An 18991-nucleotide genomic window follows, 5' to 3' on the forward strand; every position below is an offset into this window, starting at 1 on the left:
CTGTATGTATACATGATTGATTACCACTTCTGTCTCTGTAAAAACAATCCCCTTTAATCCCTTTCCGACATTTGGCATAAATGTATTCCAATGTCGGACTCCCTTCCTTTGATGTGGGCTCCATCACTGAGCCCACATCTTTTCCGGCACATGTCAGCTGTCAACTACTCCACCTGTGGCACGCACACAGAGATGGGGTAACAACAAGTGTAGGAAGATGACAGTCCATTGAGTCCATACAAGGTGCAAAGCCACTTGATCCGAGAATCACAACCTGGCTTCCCCAAACGTATCCATGGTTCAGCGATGGTCAATGGAGCAGATCTGTATTCTTCCAACCAAGGCTGAAAACCCCTAGGTTGTTTCCTATAGAATGAAAGATCCGTGACCTTCGTGATGGAGCCATGATGTAAATGGCTGCCGTCCTGTCTCTGGTCCTTTTGGGATGTATAGATGTCTTGGCAGAATCTCTCTAGCTGTTTCTCTCTCTGTCTCTTTATACAGAGGCCTGTAACCTATTTGTACACTTAACAAGTGTCCCTCATTCAGTATTTACATAAAGGGTAAGAATGGAGATGAGAACAAGTAGCATTACTTGATTATTTAAACTATTTGCATAGTTTTTCCCTCTCTGCTTTAGAAGTCAACAAACTGGCTCCATAACATAACGCATAATTAGCATATCAGCAAACATCACTAGTGATCAAGGATAAGCGCACAATAAAAGTCAATATTACCGGCTTACACAAACAAAAGTCTGTTTTCTTGACCAACTAGAAATCAACACTTAAATTTAAAGCCAACATACAGATAACATTCTATTATTCTTCGTTTGCTAAAAAATAGTCGTCTGGTTAATTAAGGAACAATGCTGTATGTCTTCACAATGCCAAAAGTAAAAAAAAAGTTTTTAAAAATATTAAAAAAATTAAAAAAAATATAAAAGTTCAAATTCCCCCTTTTGCCCCATTTAAAATAAAACAATAAAAAAATACATATTTGGTATTGCTGCATTCAGAATCACCCGATCTATCAACATAAAAAAAGAATTAACGCGATCACTAAACGGCGTAATGAGAAAAAACGTAAAACAATGCCAGAATTAAGTTTTTTGGTCGCCACACTATTGCATTAAAATACAATAACAGGCGATCAGAAGATCATATCTGCACCAAAATGGTATCATTAAAAACGTCAGCTCGGCCCACAAAATATAAGCCTTCACCCAACCCAAGATCATGAAAAATGAAGATGCGACGGGTATCGGAATATGGAGCAATTCTTTCATACTTTACCTAATGAAGAGGAGTTATTTTTAATGATAAATGTTTGTTTTGGGTCGTTTATTTTCTGTTGGTATATGGTTTATTCTATAAAACTCCCATATAATATTCTCGCCTTGAATTTATCCTATAAAACTCCCATATAATATTCTCACCTTGAATTTATCCTATAAAACTCCCATATAATATTCTCACCTTGAATTTATCCTATAAAACTCCCATATAATATTCTCACCTTGAATTTATCTTATAAAACTCCCATATAATATTCCATCCTTGAACACACGCCACGTGCATCATGCTTTTGTACAATTTGTGAATAATATATATAGGTTCTCCTCGTCTGAGTTATTTTTGAAGGTCAACAAAATACGATTTTCGTGTCATTCATTTCTCACACTCTAGGTATAATAATGACTTTTCCCTGTGTGGGATTTTTGATGTTTAAAAAGGTTTTCGGCACCTGCTTTCTTGGGTGTCTTGAGGTTGTTATGTGATGTGAGCAGTGTGCCCAATCAGCGCTGACGTCACTGTCCCCACCTTCGGACAAATCAAGCATCATGAAGCCGTCAGAGAGCAGCCGCAGCCCTGGCCTCCTGTTCATGTTCAATATGTCCGAAGGAAGGAGCAGTGAAGCTGACGCTGATTGGGTGCAGGGCTCGTGTGATGTGAGAACCTCACATAAGCCCCGGGACAGTGAGTCTCAACACCACTGAATTGGAGCCGGCACGCCAGCGGACTATGAGTGTTTTTATTTTAATGAGGCCAAACATAAGGAATGAGTTCACTGAGAAAAAAATATATATAAACCGTGTTTTTTGGACTATAAGACACACCTAGGTTTAGAGGAAATTAGGAAAAAAAATTTGAAGCAAAAAATGTGGTTAATTCTGTACTTAATATCCCTTATCCTGGTATATATGGTCCCCTCATCCCTATTCTGATACACATGGCCCCCTCATCCCTACCCTGGTATACATAGATCCCTCATCCCTATCCTAGTATGCATGGCCCCATCCTTATCCTAGTATGCAGGGTCCCATCCTATTGTGGCATGATTGGCCCCATCCCACTCATGGTATGCCGTGCCCCATCTCATCGTAGTATGCATGGCCCCATCCTTATCCTAGTATGCAGGGTCCCATCCTATTGTGGCATGATTGGCCCCATCCCGCTCCTGGTATGCAGTGCCCCATCTCATCGTAGTATGCATGGCCCCCATCCTTATCCTGGTATGCAGGGCCCCCATCTCTTCCTAGTATGCAGGGCACCATCACTATTCGGGTATGACTGGCCCCCCATTCCAGTCCTGGTATGCATAGCCCAATCCTTATAATTGGCCCCCATCCTGGTATCCATGGCCCCATCACAAAACATTAAAAAAAAAAAGCATTACACTTACCTACCCGGCGCTCCCTTGCTGAATCCTGCTCTGATACCAGCAACTGGTTCATGCTTGTAAGCAGCACATGGCAGGGACATAATGCATTGCTCACAAGCAGAGCACAGCTGCCGGAGTACTCGCCGTTAAAACTATATCAACATTATGAACATAAAAAAGGCTTCTCCCCTATGTGACATCTCTGATGTTTATTAACAGTTGATTTCCAAGTAAAATATTTCCCACATTAAGAAAATGAAAAAGGCTTCTCCTCTGTGTGACTGCTCTGATGTCTAACAAGATTCCCTTTCCGGTTAAAATATTTCCCACAATCTGAACAGGAAAAAGGCTTCTCCCCTGTGTGAGTTCTATGGTGAGTAACAAGCAGTGATTTACGTGCAAAACATTTCCCACATTCTGAACAGGAAAAAGGCTTCTCCTCTGTGTGACTGCTCTGATGTCTAACAAGATTCCCTTTCCGGTTAAAATATTTCCCACAATCTGAACAGGAAAAAGGCTTCTCCCCTGTGTGAGTTCTATGGTGAGTAACAAGCAGTGATTTACGTGCAAAACATTTCCCACATTCTGAACAGGAAAAAGGCTTCTCCCCTGTGTGACTGCTCTGATGTCTAACAAGATTCTCTTTCCGGATAAAATATTTCCCACAATCTGAACAGGAAAAAGGCTTCTCTCCTGTGTGAGTTCTATGGTGAGTAACAAGCAGTGATTTATGTGCAAAACATTTCCCACATTTTGAACAGGAAAAAGGCTTCTCTCCTGTGTGAGTTCTTTGGTGTATATCAAGATTCCCTTTCTGGTTAAAACAATTCCCACATTTTGAACAGGAAAATGGCTTCTCCCCCGTGTGAGTTCTCTGGTGACTAAGAAGATGCCATTTCTGGTTAAAACATTTCCCACATTCTGAACAGGAAAAAGGCTTCTCTCCTGTGTGAGTTCTTTGGTGAATAAGAAAAAGTGATTTTTTGTGAAAACATTTCCCACATTCTGAACATGAAAAAGGCTTCTCTCCTGTGTGCGTTCTATGGTGTGTAACAAAATCTGATTTATGTGTAAAACATTTCCCACATTCTGAACAGGAAAAAGGCTTCTCTCCTGTGTGCGTTCTATGGTGTGTAACAAAATCTGATTTATGTGTAAAATATTTCCCACATTCTGAACAGGAAAAAGGCTTCTCTCCTGTGTGAATTCTCTGGTGTCTATCAAGAACCGATTTCTGATTAAAACATTTCCCACATTCTGAACAGGAAAAAGGCTTCTCTCCTGTGTGAGCTCTCTGGTGTCTATCAAGAACCGATTTCTGATTAAAACATTTCCCACATTCTGAACAGGAAAAAGGCTTCTCCCCTGTGTGAGTTCTATGGTGAGCAACAAGCAATGATTTACATGCAAAACATTTCCCACATTCTGAACATGAAAAAAGCTTCTTTGCTAAAGGAGCAGTTTGTTTTGTAATGCCTCTTTTGTGACTTTGATTTTCCTTATTAGTCAGTAATGAATCAGAAGATGGGACCTGTTTCATAGGATCAGATGACAGATCTTTGCTGTGAATGGATGATACTATATCTGGAGTAATGGCAATCACTTCAGTTGTATCTTGTAGGATCTCAAGATCATCAGATTTAAAACTTGAAGATGTCAGCTGTCCCTCTGATCTCCTGGTACATTCATCTGCTAAGATAAAAAAAAAAAATTATTTTTAATAAAATATCCTTGAGTTTTATATTTTTGAACATTTCTACTTAAACTGTCCATAAAAATGGCAAGCTATGTAAAAAACTTTAATTATTTACCAAGACAATGACAGTTCACAGTCTAATAGAAAACCTTGTTGGATGAACGAGTAGTGTGCGGTGTTCAACTGTTTGGTTTCTTTTTATTCAATATTTGGGAGGCAGAATGAACAATCAATGTTATGTAGGTGAAAATAATACCAATTCTCATCTCACAAAAAACAAGTCCCCACTCAGGTCCATCATCTGTCAGTGGAAAAACAGAGGTTCCCACACTATTAGTGGCTCAAAGGCTGCTGAAAAGTAACAGAGTTTCTATAAATCAATCCAGCAAAATCCGCTCTCACTTCGGAGTCTTGCAGTGTGCGCAAACAACATCTAGGATCCCTGTATTTAGCAATATTATAGTGAGAAGAATCCACTTAATTTGCGGTGTCTCCTGGAGCACAATCTGGGCACTATGTGCTGGGTAAGAAAATGGCAAATGTGTAATTTTCACTCTCCAACATCCACTAAGTGTTAATTTCCGGGAAGTGGCCGTGGCGTCAAAATATTCATTCCTCCTACACACGTGGTTAAAATTGTTGGTGCCCCTCGTTTAATGACAGAAAAACCCACAATGGTCACAGAAATAAGAATCTGACAAAAGCAATAATAAATAAAAAAATCTATGAAAATGAGCAAATGAAAGTCAGACATTGCTTTTCAACCAGGTTTCCACAGAATTAAAAAAAAAATAAAACTCATGAAATAGGCCTGGATAGAAATGATTGTACCCTTAACTTAACCGCTTCGTGACCACCAACGTTAGATAAACGTCGGCGCTAGCAGGGCTTTGTGCAGCGCGGACGTTTGTCTACGGTTGGCGGTTTTGTGCTCATCGGGACCCCACATACCTTATAACTAGGGGATTCCACCGCACAACGCTTCCTGTGACCCTTGACCTCATTGAGATCTGATTTGTTCAGGTCCTGATGACATCAGCGTCACACCAGCCAATGAAACAAATCACTAGGAAAGTTTGCTGCAGCAATCAACTTTCCCGGGTGATCTGCCCCATAAAAACGCTGTTTCTCCTCAGATCTCCTGTCAGTGAGAGATTAGAGGAGAAACAGTGTTACAAGAGCTGCTGGGAACAGCTGTGTCAGTCAGCGATTGTGCTATAAAGTAAAAAACAGATAAGGCAGGTTAGGGTTAGTGCTATAGTTAGGGTTAGTGTTGGGGCTAAAGTTAGGGTTTATCCTAAAGTTAGGATTAGGCTAAAGAATTAGGCTTTTCTCAAATGTTTCCCCAATTATTTGGTCACGTCGTAGTTTTCAATTTCCGGTAAAAAAATGAATAAAATGTCCCGTCAGTACTATAGTGCAGAGGAGGCTTATACACTTTTATGTTCTGACAGCGAAGAAAGTGCAGTGTCAGATGGCGATGTGGATTTCGAGGGCTTTAGTAGCAGCGACAGTGATAGCTCAGAAATGAGCAGTGATTCTGGTCCATCCTCACACACAAGGACCAGTACAACAAGAAGGACAAATAGCGCTTCTGGAGAAATGTCTCCAACTCAGGGAACAATGCCCAGTACTAGCGCTGTCCCTAGTGCTCGAGAATTGGCGCACACCAATGTCCAAGGGGCTTTGCCTCTTGATGTAGCATTTCCCAGATGGGAGGCTTCGGATTCGGCTACTCCATTCATCCCTAATTTTAATGCCATTCCTGGTATAAATGTGGAGGTGGAAAATTTGGGACCAATTATTTTTTTTAATTTGTTTCTGACAGATAGCTTGCTAGAGCATATTGTCCTACAAATTTATATGTGTCCCAATTCATCAGCCAGAATCCACGATCCTATTATGCTAGGTCAAATTTATGGACACCAACTAATGTCCTAGAATTGAAAAAATTTTTAGGACTTACAGTCGCTATGGGGCTTGTTAAAAAAATGAGCATTCAGTCCTATTGGTCCAACCGCCCTGTTCAAGCAACCGCTATGTTTTCTGCCGTTCTTCCTAGGACCCGTTATCAAATGCTTATGAGATTTTGGCATTTTAATGACAATAGTCAATGCCTGCCCAGAAATGTCCCAGAACATGACAGACTATTCAAAATCAGACCGATCATCGAAGACTTTACAGAAAAGTTCTTGTTCTTAAAGCTCTACACCCCAACAGAAAACATTTCCATTGATGAGTCCCTTGTAAAATTGAAAGGAAGACTGCACCTCAAGCAATTTATTCCTTCTAAGAGGGCAAGGTTCGGAATAAAGCTCTATAAAATGTGTGAGAGTTCAATCGGATACACATCAGCTTTTCACATTTATGAGGGGAAAGACAGCCAACTAAACCCACCAGGAGGCCCTACTTATCTGGGGACATCTGGAAAAATGGTTTGGGAGCTGATAACTCCAATTTTACAAAAAGGCTACAATCTGTATGTTGACAACTACTACACCAGCATACCTCTATTTAAAAGTCTGGTTGAACATAACATAGGGGCTTGTGGGACCATTCACAAAAACCGTCAGAGGTCTCCACAATCATTGGTCAGCAAAAAGTTCTGAAAGGTGCAGTCAGGGGCTTTACACAATGGAGAGCTGCTTGTCCTTAAGTATAAGGATAAAAAAGATATGTTTATCCTGCGCTCGATCCACACAGATGCCACAAGGGCCACTGCAGACCAACGGGGATCCACTACTCCAAAACCTGTGTCTGACATTGACTACAACAAATATATGGGGTGTGGACCTTGCAGATCAGATTCTACAGCCATACCAGGTATCAAGAAAATCATATATCTGGTATAAAAATTTAGTCATGTATTTGTTTCAGGTGGCCACATATAATTCTTTTGTGTTATACAAAAAAGCCGGAAATGCAGATACTTTCCTTGATTATCAGGAAAAGGTCACTGAAAATCTTGTTTTTGAAAATTTTGTCCCCACCAATCCTTTAGAATCTGAAGATGTCAGAAGACTCACTGAGCGACATTTTATTGCACTCATCCCAGTAACTGAACCAAGAAAGAACCCCCAGAGAAGATGTCGTGTATGTTCCTAGAGAGGAATGAGGCATGATCCCCGCTATTATTACCCACAATGCCCATCACTGCCAGCCTTATGCCTCCATGACGGCTTTACAATCTTCCACACAGAACCACGTTTTTGAACTGTCTTGACATTCAAGCATTTGGTTTATTTAGTGACAGACACATTTGAGTAGAGCTGACTTAACAATTTCCGGGGGTAGGTGGGGGGAGGTCTCCAGAGACACTGTCACGCTTACGCTCCCGCTCCCGCTGGTCCCACGCTCGCCGCCTCCACCGCGCGCTCGGCTCCTGCCGCGTCCTCCTCTGGCTCCACGCTGCCCGTGGCCTCCGAGCGCGCCCGCCGTTCCAGCGCGCCCCTGCAGCGGGCGCGCACCCGCCGGCACTCCAGCCTCTTGCGCCGCAGTCAGCCTGACTGCTCTGCCCGGGGCGCATGCGCAGCTCACACCCCGGGTCTCAGCACTGGCTAGCCGGTTCTCTCTCCGCCCCCATGACCCTGCTGATCCGACTCGGAACTCATATCCCTATAAAAGGCAGCCTCTCCTCTGGATCGCTGCCTGATCGTCTATGGTATTCCATGACAGACTCTCGGGTCCACCTAAATCCTGCCTAGCACCCAGCCTTGCTTTAGCATACCGCCTTGCTTCACTAGCTGAACTCTCACCGCCTTTGCATTTTCTTCCAGAGCCGGCTGGTCCAGTCCGTTCCTGCCTCCTCCCGTGTGTGCCTCTTCTGTCTGTCCCTGCCTGCTCCTGTGCCCCGGTCATCCTCTCCATTTAGCCCTGCAGCCGTTCTTCCTGTGTCCTTCGGACGGTCCTGTCTGCATTTCATCCCGGTGACTGACGGTCTACTCCTCCAGTTGTCCCCAAGGTATCAGCTTCCGCGGCGATAGTCTCCTCCGGGCCTGCCCCAAACGCTCCCTGTATAGGGGGTGGTACACCTGGCCCGCTCGCCCGGGGGTAGGTTCGTCGTCGCGGTCCTGTGGGTTCACCCTTGGAGTCCTTCCAGCCTCACAGAACGATCAGGCCATGGACCCCGCTGGTACCCCGACCCAGAAGGAACTTTTGTTCCTACGGGAGGATCATGCCCTTCCTCAAGACAATGGAGTCCCGCCTCTCGTCGTTGCAGGCCTCGGATCCAGGGAGTGCCAGCCAGATCGCCGGTCTCCAACAGGAGCTTTCCCAGCAGCGTGACACTCAGGCTCACATCCTGAATTACATGGCCTCGGTGGATAACCGCCTGCTTGCCCTCCAGACCGCGGCCGCAGCCCCGGCACAGCCTGCGGTTCCGCTCCCATCTCCTCGTTTGGCTAAACCCCCGCGATACAGTGGCGACCCCAAAATGTGTAGAGGGTTTTTAAATCAGTGCCAGCTACACTTTGAATTGCTGCCACACCAGTATCCCACCGATCGAGCCAAGGTGGCGTTTATTGTGTCCCATTTAGAAGGAGAGGCCCTAGCTTGGGTTAACCCCCTCTGGGAACGAGATGACCCATTAGTTGCTCAACTCTCCTCTTTCCTGGACACCTTTCGTAAGGTGTTTGATGAGCCGGGCCGCCTGGCCTCTTCCACAGAATCTCTGTTCAATCTGCACCAGGGCGCGCTCTCGGTAGGTCAGTACGCCATTCAGTTTCGCACCCTGTCCTCAGAGTTGGGCTGGAACAATGAGGCCTTGGTGGGAGCCTTTTGGTGGGGTCTCTCAGGTCGAATCAAGGATGAGTTGGCGGGTCGTGATACTCCCACCTCTCTGGAGGACCTGATCTCTTTGGCCACCCGCATCGACCTACGCTTTCAGGAACGATCTCGAGAGCTCGCCAGAGAGAGAAGGCCTTCTCGCGCTCCACTGGCTGCCCATAGTCCACCCCGTTCCCGCCCAATGTCAGCTTCCTCGGTCCCGGTACCGGAACCCATGCAAGTGGATCGCCTCAAACCGGTAGAGGAGCGTCGGAGAGAAAGGGTCGAACAGAGGCTCTGTTTCTATTGTGGGAGTGCGTCTCACTTTCTTCGTTCTTGCCCCATTCGTCTGGGAAACGCCTCCACCTAGGACAGGTAAGAGAGGCCTCCCTAGGTAATTGTGACTCCTCTCTACCCTTGACTCTTTCTGTCCTTTTGCATCTAGGTACTAAGCGTTTTTCTGAATGGGCCTATATTGATTCTGGGGCAGCCGGTAACTTCATCCAACTTGAGGCGGTTAGGAGACTTCGGATTCCTGTCAGATCCCTGGAGACCCCTCGGCAGATTGCGTCGGTCGACGGCCAACCCCTCTGGGAGTCCGTTACTCAGGTCACTGAAGAAGAAGTGGAACTTCAGGTCGGAGCCTTGCACCGGGAGAAGATAGTATTTTACGTGCTGCCTTCTTTATCCCATACCATTCTTTTGGGCCTTCCCTGGCTAAGAACACACAAACCTATCCTGGACTGGCATTCTGGAGACATCCTGCGGTGGGGCCAACCTTGCCAAAATAAGTGTCTGCTCACCGTACAGCCGCAAGATTCCTCACGTTCTAGGTTGACATCTACCGAGCTACCTTCCGCCTATTGGGCCTTTTTGGACGTCTTTGACAAGAAGGAAGCAGAGACCCTGCCTCAACATCGTCCATATGACTGCCCCATCGACCTTGTCTCCGGTTCCACACCGCCTCGTGGTCGAATCTACCCGCTGTCCCCTTCCGAGACTCAGGCTATGTCTGAATACGTCCAGGAAAATCTGGCCAAAGGCTTTATTCGCAAGTCGCCCTCACCCGCGGGAGCCGGATTCTTTTTTGTCAAGAAGAAGGATGGGTCCTTTCGTCCCTGTATAGACTATAGATGTCTCAATGATATCACCATTAAGAACAAATACCCCCTTCCTCTTATTCCGGAGCTATTTGACCGTCTACGGGGTGCAAGGATCTTCACGAAATTAGATCTTCGGGGGCCTACAATCTGGTCCGGATCCGCTCTGGCGATGAATGGAAGACCGCCTTCAACACCCGAGACGGCCACTATGAGTACCTGGTTATGCCCTTCGACTTGTGCAATGCCCCCGCAGTGTTCCAAGAATTTGTTAATGACATATTCCGAGACCTTCTCTATGTCTGCGTGGTGGTTTACTTTGACGACATCCTGGTGTTTTCCCCGGATCTGTCTACGCACAGAAAAGATGTACGCCAAGTCCTACTTCGTCTGAGAAAACATCATCTCTATGCCAAGCTTGAAAAATGCGCCTTCGAACAGTCGTCACTGCTGTTCTTGGGTTACATCATTTCCAACTCTGGCTTGTGCATGGACCCTGGAAAAGTGACCGCCGTACTCAATTGGCCGCGTCCCCAGGGAATCAAGGCAATCCAGCGGTTCCTGGGATTTGCCAACTATTACCGGCAGTTTATTCCACACTTTTCCGCTCTGACCGCTCCAATCTCCGCTTTGATCCATAAGGGAGCCGATCCTCACCACTGGTCTACCGAAGCCGAGAACGGCTTCCGAACCTTGAGGCAAGCCTTTGCCACAGCTCCCGTGCTACACCGTCCAGAGGCTAACAAGCCATTCACACTCGAGGTGGATACCTCTGCCACCAGAGCCGGTGCGGTTCTCTCTCAGAGATCTCCTTCCGGACGGTTGGTCACCTGCGGCTTTTTCTAAAAGACGTTCTCCCCTTCAGAGAGAAACTATACCATCGGAGACAGAGAACTGCTCGCCATTAAGCTAGCCTTGGAGGAGTGGCGATATCTTCTGGAAGGAGCCGTACACCCACTCCAGATCTTCACTGACCACAAGAATCTAGCATATATTCAGTCTGCACATAGGCTTAACCCTCGGCAGGCCAGATGGGCGCTATTCTTTACCCGGTTCGATTTTGAGCTCCATTTTCGTCCTGGTGATAAGAACCTCAAAGCGGATGCCTTATCCCGATCCTTTCTGGTCTCTGATAAAGAGGAGGAGCCTTCACACATAGTGGAGCCTAGCAAGCTTATCGTAGTCGCTCCTGTTAACCTGACTTCCTTACCTCCCGGCAAGACTTTTGTCCAAGACAACGACAGGAGGCGAGTTCTACATTGGGGTCATGCCACCAAGTTAGCCGGCCACGTCGGTCTCAAGAAAATGCTCTCCCTCATCTCTCGCTTTTATTGGTGGCCCTCCCTGCCTCAAGATGTCCGAAGTTTCATCGCCTCTTGCCTGTCTTGTGCCAAGAACAAGGTTCCCCGGCAGCGACCCTCTGGTCTCTTGCACCCACTTCCGGTTCCCTCGGCCCCGTGGCAACACATTGCGATGGATTTTATTACGGATCTGCCTCAGTCCTCGGGCCACACCGTCATTTTTGTGGTCGTGGACCGCTTCTCTAAGATGGCCCACTTCACCCCTCTACCAGGATTACCTTCCGCTCTCGAACTGGCGAGAATTTTCATATCTCATATCTTCCGGATCCATGGCTTCCCCAAGCACATTGTCTCGGACAGAGGGGTTCAGTTTACCTCGCGATTCTGGAGGGCCCTATGCAAGATGATGGAAGTAACGCTGGACTTTTCCTCCGCTTACCATCCTCAATCTAATGGTCAAACGGAGCGTACGAACCAAACTCTCGTGACGTATCTCCGACATTTTTCCAACGCCCACCAGAACGATTGGTCCAGCTTGCTCCCTTGGGCTGAGTTCGCTTACAACAACCATCCCAGCGAATCCTCCACCAAATCACCCTTCTTTATTGTCTATGGGCAACATCCTGGTGTACCTCTGCCGGTACTCCCGGCCTCGGGTGTGCCGGCGGCCGATCTTCTGACCGAGGAGTTCTCCAGGGTCTGGCAGGAGACCAAAACCGCACTTGAACGAGCACGTGACAGATTCAAGAGACATGCCGACAAAAGACGCCTAGATTCTCCGTTGTACCATCCTGGGGATAAAGTTTGGCTATCCTCAAAATTTGTCCGTCTCAAAATTCCCTCTTATAAACTGGGCCCGCGGTACATCGGTCCTTTTGAGATTTTAGCCCGTATCAATGATGTTGCCTACAAGTTAAGACTCCCCGCTTCGCTACGGATTCCTAACTCGTTCCATGTGTCCCTCTTGAAACCGGTCGTACTCAATCAGTTCCATGCTTCTGCTGGCCGTGCCCCCACGCCCGTCTCCGCTCAGGATATTTTTGAGGTTAAGGAAATTCTTGCCATGAAAAGGTCCAGAGGTAAAACCCTTTTCTTAATTGACTGGAAGGGTTTTGGTCCAGAGGAAAGATCTTGGGAGCCCCGGGAGAACATTCAAGCCCCTCAAATTTTAGCTAAGTTCCTTTCCGACCTTAAGAGGAGGGGGCGTAAGAGGGGGGTACTGTCACGCTTACCGCTCCCGCTCCCGCTGGTCCCACGCTCGCCGCCTCCACCGCGCGCTCGGCTCCTGACGCGTCCTCCTCTGGCTCCACGCTGCCCGTGGCCTCCGGGCGTGCCCGCCGTTCCAGCACGCCCCTGCAGCGGGCGCGCGCCCGCCGGCACTCCAGCCTCTTGCGCCGCAGTCAGCCTGACTGCTCTGCCCGGGGCGCACGTGCAGCTCACACCCCGGGTCTCAGCACTGGCTAGCCGGTTCTCTCTCCGCCCCCATGACCCTGCTGATCCGACCCGGAACTCATGTCCCTATAAAAGGCAGCCTCTCCTCTGGATCGCTGCCTGATCGTCTATGGTATTCCATGACAGACTCTCGGGTCCACCTAAATCCTGCCTAGCACCCAGCCTTGCCTTAGCATATCGCCTTGCTTCACTAGCTGAACTCTCACCGCCTTTGCATTTTCTTCCAGAGCCGGCCGGTCCAGTTCGTTCCTGCCTCCTCCCGTGTGTGTCTCTTCTGTCTGTCCCTGCCTGCTCCTGTGCCCCGGTCATCCTCTCTATTTAGCCCTGCAGCCGTTCTTCCTGTGTCCTTCGGACGGTCCTGTCTGCATTTCATCCCGGTGACTGACGGTCTACTCCTCCAGTTGTCCCCAAGGTATCAGCTTCCGCGGCAATAGTCTCCTCCGGGCCTGCCCCAAACGCTCCCTGTATAGGGGGTGGTACACCTGGCCTGCTCACCCGGGGGTAGGTTCGTCGTCGCGGTCCTGTGGGTTCACCCTTGGAGTCCTTCCAGCCTCACAGACACAAGCTGGGCACGATATATTGGGCACTACAATGACATTTTTGCAATTTTTTCTCTGAAACTTCTACGAGTTTCTGGAAATCATCCATGTAGTGAAAATGGTGACTATATCCATAGATGAATTCCCAGAGGGGTGTCATTTCCAAAATGGGGTCACTTCAGGAGGGAATTCATCTCTGGGTGTAGTGACCATTTACCTATCTACCTATTTTCCAATGTAAAATCTGGGGTTAAAACAACATTTTAATTGTAAAAATGTAATTATTTCTTCTTCACTGCCTAATGGTATAATTGTCTATGGAACAGCTGTGGTGTCAGTATGCTCACTACACCACTAGAAGAATTCATTCAGGGAAGTATTTGGTAAAATGCGGTCACTTTTGGGGCTTATGCTGTTCTGGCACCTCAGGGGCTCTGACAACGTGACATGTCACCCACAAACAATTCCAGCAAAATCTGCTCTCCAATATGGCGCTCCTTCCCTTCCAAGTTCTGCCATGCGCCCAAGCAGTAGTATTCTCCCACATATGGGGTATCGGCGAGCTTAGGAGAAATTGCACAACAAATTGTATGGAGCAATTTCTCCTGTTACCCTTATGAAAATGCAAAATATGGAGCTAAAAAGATTTGTGAAAAATCTTATTTTTTTTTTTATTTGCATGGCGTCATGTTATAAACGTCTGTGAAGCACCTGTGGGTTCAAGGTGCTCAATATACATCTGGATAAGTTCCTTAAGGGGTCTAGTTTAAAAAATGGGGTCCCTTTTTGGGAGTTTCTACTGTTTAGGCACATCAGGGGCTCGACAAACACGACATGGCAAGCGCTAATTATTCCAGCATATTTTACATTCAAAAAGTCAAATGGCGCTCCTTCCCTTCCGAGCCCTGCCGTGCCCTAACAACAGATTTCCCCCACATATGGGGTATCGGCATGCTCAGGAGAAATTGCAAAACAAAATGTATCGTCCATTTTCTCCTGTTACCCTGGCGAAAGTAAAAAATAATTAGGTCTAAGTGAAAATTTTTGTGAAAGAAAAGTAAATGTTTATTTTTTCCTTCCACATTCCATTCATTCCTGTGAAGCACCTGAAGGGTTAATAAACTTCTTGAATGTGGTTTTGAGCTCCTTGACGGGTGCACTCTTTAGAATGGTGTCACTTTTGTGTATTTTCTGTCATATTGACCCCCAAACTCACTTCAAATGTGACGTGGTCCCTAAAAAATGGTTTTGTAAATTTTGTTGTAAAAATGAGAAATCGCTGGTCAACTTTTAACCCTTATAACTTCCTAACAATAAAATTTGATATAGTTGATATAGATGCTGCTGCGCAGGCACCGCCATCACCGGTGACATTGTGCTGGATGTAATTTTTTTCTAAGCCTCACAATAGCCACAATATTATAGGCATTATCAACAATAATATCAATGCTATTATATGCATTATGTAATAATGGGGGCAGGTCAGTGAGGGGTCAGCGACCTGTCATAAGCCAATACAGAGGAATATGTAATCAGAGCACCACATAAAGCCCCGCCCACAGCCCCACCTACAGCCCCACCCACAGCCCCACCCGCAGCCCCACCCACAGCCCCACCCACAGCCCCGCCCCAGAGCACGAGAATCTCATTAACTGAAAACTACAAATACAGATTACACAACAGTAAACCAGAGTTGCCCTCATTTATGGTGGACCATTGGAGCTACTATGGATCCTGACCAGAAGATTAGAGAAAATAATATTGCTCCCCATTTCAGGAGAGACTGTGCAGTAATCTGAATTCCTTAGGATCAAAAACAATGTAATTGGCTGTAAGTTCTATAGAAAAGGGCTTTCAATGCCCAAAGTCATTTGAACAGTTTTGGTTGGAGGAGAATGTTGTGGTCTAGAGGCAAAATGGTGATCATGGTAATACGGCCGGACTACACCACCGATAAAGCAGCCACAGCCGGTGACTGAGAGGAATCTGTGACTTCTCTGCATTCAGTGGTTACTACTCACCTGGGTAGTCATATGTGGGAATCTCCTCTTTACACCACTCATCACCCCTCACATATGTCTCTGTAGTATTAATATGGGTCAGATCTTCACCCTGAAACAAATATTGTAAAAGTCACAGACAGATGGAGAAGTCCCATCTATGATCAGCTCTAATCCTGCCATCTCCACCGTTCTCATTACACAAGTATAAAACACATAATACTGGTGGATAAAACAAGACTGAGCACAAGACCTTCACAGCCGTCTACACATCATAGGGGAGATCTCCTGACACCTTCTCTCCATCTACCTGAGGATCCTGAGGAGCACTGGGATCTTCTTGGTTACAGTCCTGTGGAAGAAGAGGACGGGGACATCTCTCTGGTGTTGTCCTCTTACTGGATAGATCTGGAGGAAACACATACAGGGACTGAATTCATTCTCTACATACAGATAATTATAGGCCGTGTGTATTTAGTCCTGTCTATTACCTGGTGATGTGAGGGGCTGGGGAACCTCCATTATGATGTCCTTGTAGAGATCTCTGTGTCCTTCTAAATACTCCCACTGCTCCATGGAGAAATAGACAGCGACATCCTGACACCTTATAGGAACCTGACACATACAATGATACCGTCATCCCCCGATCCCTTCATAGTGTTACTGTATAATGTCCCAGCATTCCCAGCAGTGTCACCTCTCCAGTCAGCAGCTCAATCATCTTGTAGATGAGTTCTAGGATCTTCTGGTCATTGATGTCCTCATGGATCAGGGGGTGAGGTGGAGGCCCCGTGATTGGGCTCAGGGGTCTTCCACATCCCTCAGACACAGGGTCCTGACAGCGATCACTAGAGGTCTTCTTCACCACTGTGTAATCCTGGTTATGGAGAGACATTAATAAATCTCACTACAGACATTTCCAGAGTCGTCACCTCTCCAGTTCTGTCCATCTATTATTCCCATAGATAAGAATGATGTAATGTGACGTCATCAGAATCTCTCACCTCTCCAGTGAGATGGAAGAGGATCTCTAGGGTGAGATGTAACATCCTCTCCGCCATCTTGTCTCTGTCCATATCCATCCTTGATGGGTAAATCAGGAAAATTCTCTTCTGTAGAAGATCTTCACTGAGAGGATCCGATATTGTAGAGACCTGAATGAGAAGATGATCCGATGTAACACAATAAGAATCCTGTGTAATAATACACTTACTGGAGATAATAAGGGAAACATATGAGGAGATTTATTATCTTACAGGGTTTAGTTTTCTCCCCTGACATCTACTAATAAAACCTATATATTTAGGCCACAGACAACAAGCAGTTTCCTCCTCGGAGTCGGCAGCTGAACACGTTCCTCATAGACTCATCTTCCATAACGCTAATTCTCGTCTCATTCCCGACACTGGAATCGGCATTAGCAATACTGCAGGAGATATTCATTACACGCGACATGAGAAATAACTCCTTCATGATGAGGACGACATCTTCATCTACTACTGCGGCTCTAGAGACAGATTTGACCAGAGTCGGTCACTGCCTCCATCCCCACCGGCCGTCTATATGAAGGTTTCCCGTCTTCCCCGCACTGGAATCTTCTCTCACGTTAGATCTCAGCTCTGAGTCACACACAGAAGTTTGAGGCTTTTAGAAAAAAATTTTAGTTTCCACAAACACAACGGACAGTAATGATCTGATCCCAAAGTCTCCATGTACAGTGATTTATGGGGTTTATTTCTGGCCTGAGGCTTTCCCATATTACAAGAAAAACTCCAGAAAAAGCCGATATTAACACCTTTCCTACATTAGACGTACTATTCCGTCCATGTGACCTGGGACCTAAGTCCCAAGGACGGGATAGTACGTCTAGCGCGATCAGCTGCACTCACGGGGGGAACGCAGCTGATCGAGGCCGGGTGTCAGCTGATTATCACAGCTGACACCCAACACTATGTGTCAGGGGCGGTCACGAACTGCCCCGACACGTTAACTCCGGGCACACTGCGATCAAACACGATCGCAGTTTATCGGGGGTTTAGGGAAGCATCGGCAGGGAGGAGGCTCCCTCCGTGCTTCCCTGAGACCCCCACAGCAGCGCGATGTGCAGCACTGCTGCGTGGGGCTCCTTCCCTGCAGGTCCCCGAATCCAAAATGGCGGCGGGGACCTTCGGGGGCCTGCAGGGAGGCGGCTTCCTCATGCCTGCAAAGCACCAGCATGAGGAAGACTGCAGCACTGCCTGTGACAGATCGCTGATCTCTCACAACGATCTGTGATGTGACAGATCAGCGATCTGTCACATGACATTTATGTCCCCCCTGGGACAAAGTAATAAAGTAAAAAAAAAAAAAAAAGTTTAAAAATAATTTATAAAAAAATCACTAAATAAATTTAAAAAATATATATACATATATTCCCTAATAAATTCATTTTTTGAAAAAAAAAAAAATAAAAGTACACATATTTGGTAACGCTGCATCCGTAACGATCCGCCCTATAAAACTGTCCCACTAATTAACCTCTTTGTTGAACCTCTTAAATAAAAATAACAAATGAAGCAAAAAATAATGCTTTATCATCATACCGCCGAACAAAAAGTGCAATAACGCGCGATCAAAAAGACGGATATAAATAACCATGGTACCGCTGAAAACGTCATCTTGTCCCGCAAAAAACGAGCTGCCATACAGCATCATCCGCAAAAAAATTAAAAAGTTATAGCTCACAGAATAATTATTTTTTATATAAAATTGTTTTCAGTGCATAAAAGCGCCAAAACATAAAAAAAGAGATAAATGAGGTATCGCTGTAACCGTACTGACCCGAAGAATAAAACCGCTTTATCAATTTTACAGCACGCGGAACGGTGCAAACGCACCCCCCAAAAAAAATACATGAAACGTTGGTTTTTGTTAATTCTGTGTCCCAAAAATCGGAATAAAAAGCGATCAAAAAATGTCACGTGCCCGAAAATGGTACCAATAAAAACGTCAACTTGTCCCGCAAAACATAAGACCTCACATGACTCGGTGTGTCAAAATATGGAAAAATTATAGCTCTCAATATGTGGTGATTCATAAACAATTTCTACAATAAAAAGCGTCTTTAAGCGTGTGACAGCCGCCAAACATAAAAACCGCCATAAATAGTAAATCAAACCCCCCGTTATCACCCCCTTAGTAAGGGAAAAATAATAAAATAAAAGAAAAATATTTCCATTTTCCCATTAGGGCTAGGGTTAGGGCTGAGATTAGGGTTAGGGGTGTGTTGGGGTTAGGATTGGAGTTAGAATAGGGGGGTTTCCACTGTTTTGGTACATCAGGTGCTCTCCAAATGCAACATGGCGTCCGATCTCAATTCTAGCCAAAAAGGTCAAATGGCGCTGCTTCCCTTCCGAGCTCTGCCATGCGCCCAAATAGTGGTTTACCCCCACATATGGGGTATCAGCGTACTCAAGACAAATTGCACAATAACTTT

The 18991-nt window shown here is 46.1% G+C and overlaps 1 protein-coding gene across 1 annotated transcript; it reads right to left on the reverse strand.

Annotated features, from left to right (window-relative positions):
- Nucleotides 1-15990: 15990 nt before the first annotated feature.
- LOC141047207 (oocyte zinc finger protein XlCOF7.2-like) lies at nucleotides 15991-16466 on the reverse strand. Its single transcript, XM_073542159.1, has 3 exons — nucleotides 16449-16466; nucleotides 16214-16393; nucleotides 15991-16131 (listed from the first exon to the last, which is right to left on the reverse strand). Exons 1-3 carry the CDS (start codon nucleotides 16464-16466, stop codon nucleotides 15991-15993), a joined length of 339 nt encoding a protein of 112 aa, XP_073398260.1.
- Nucleotides 16467-18991: the final 2525 nt, after the last annotated feature.

The sequence above is a fragment of the Dendrobates tinctorius genome, unplaced genomic scaffold, assembly GCF_039654945.1.
Source record: "Dendrobates tinctorius isolate UK_male_01 unplaced genomic scaffold, ASM3965494v1 ptg000126l, whole genome shotgun sequence".
NCBI lineage: Eukaryota > Metazoa > Chordata > Amphibia > Anura > Dendrobatidae > Dendrobates > Dendrobates tinctorius.

Coding starts and splice junctions, on each gene's coding strand:
- LOC141047207 (XM_073542159.1), bottom strand. Junction 16,132..16,213: donor TTGAGCTGCTGACTGGAGAG/GTGACACTGCTG, acceptor TGTATGTGTCAG/GTTCCTATAAGGTGTCAGGA.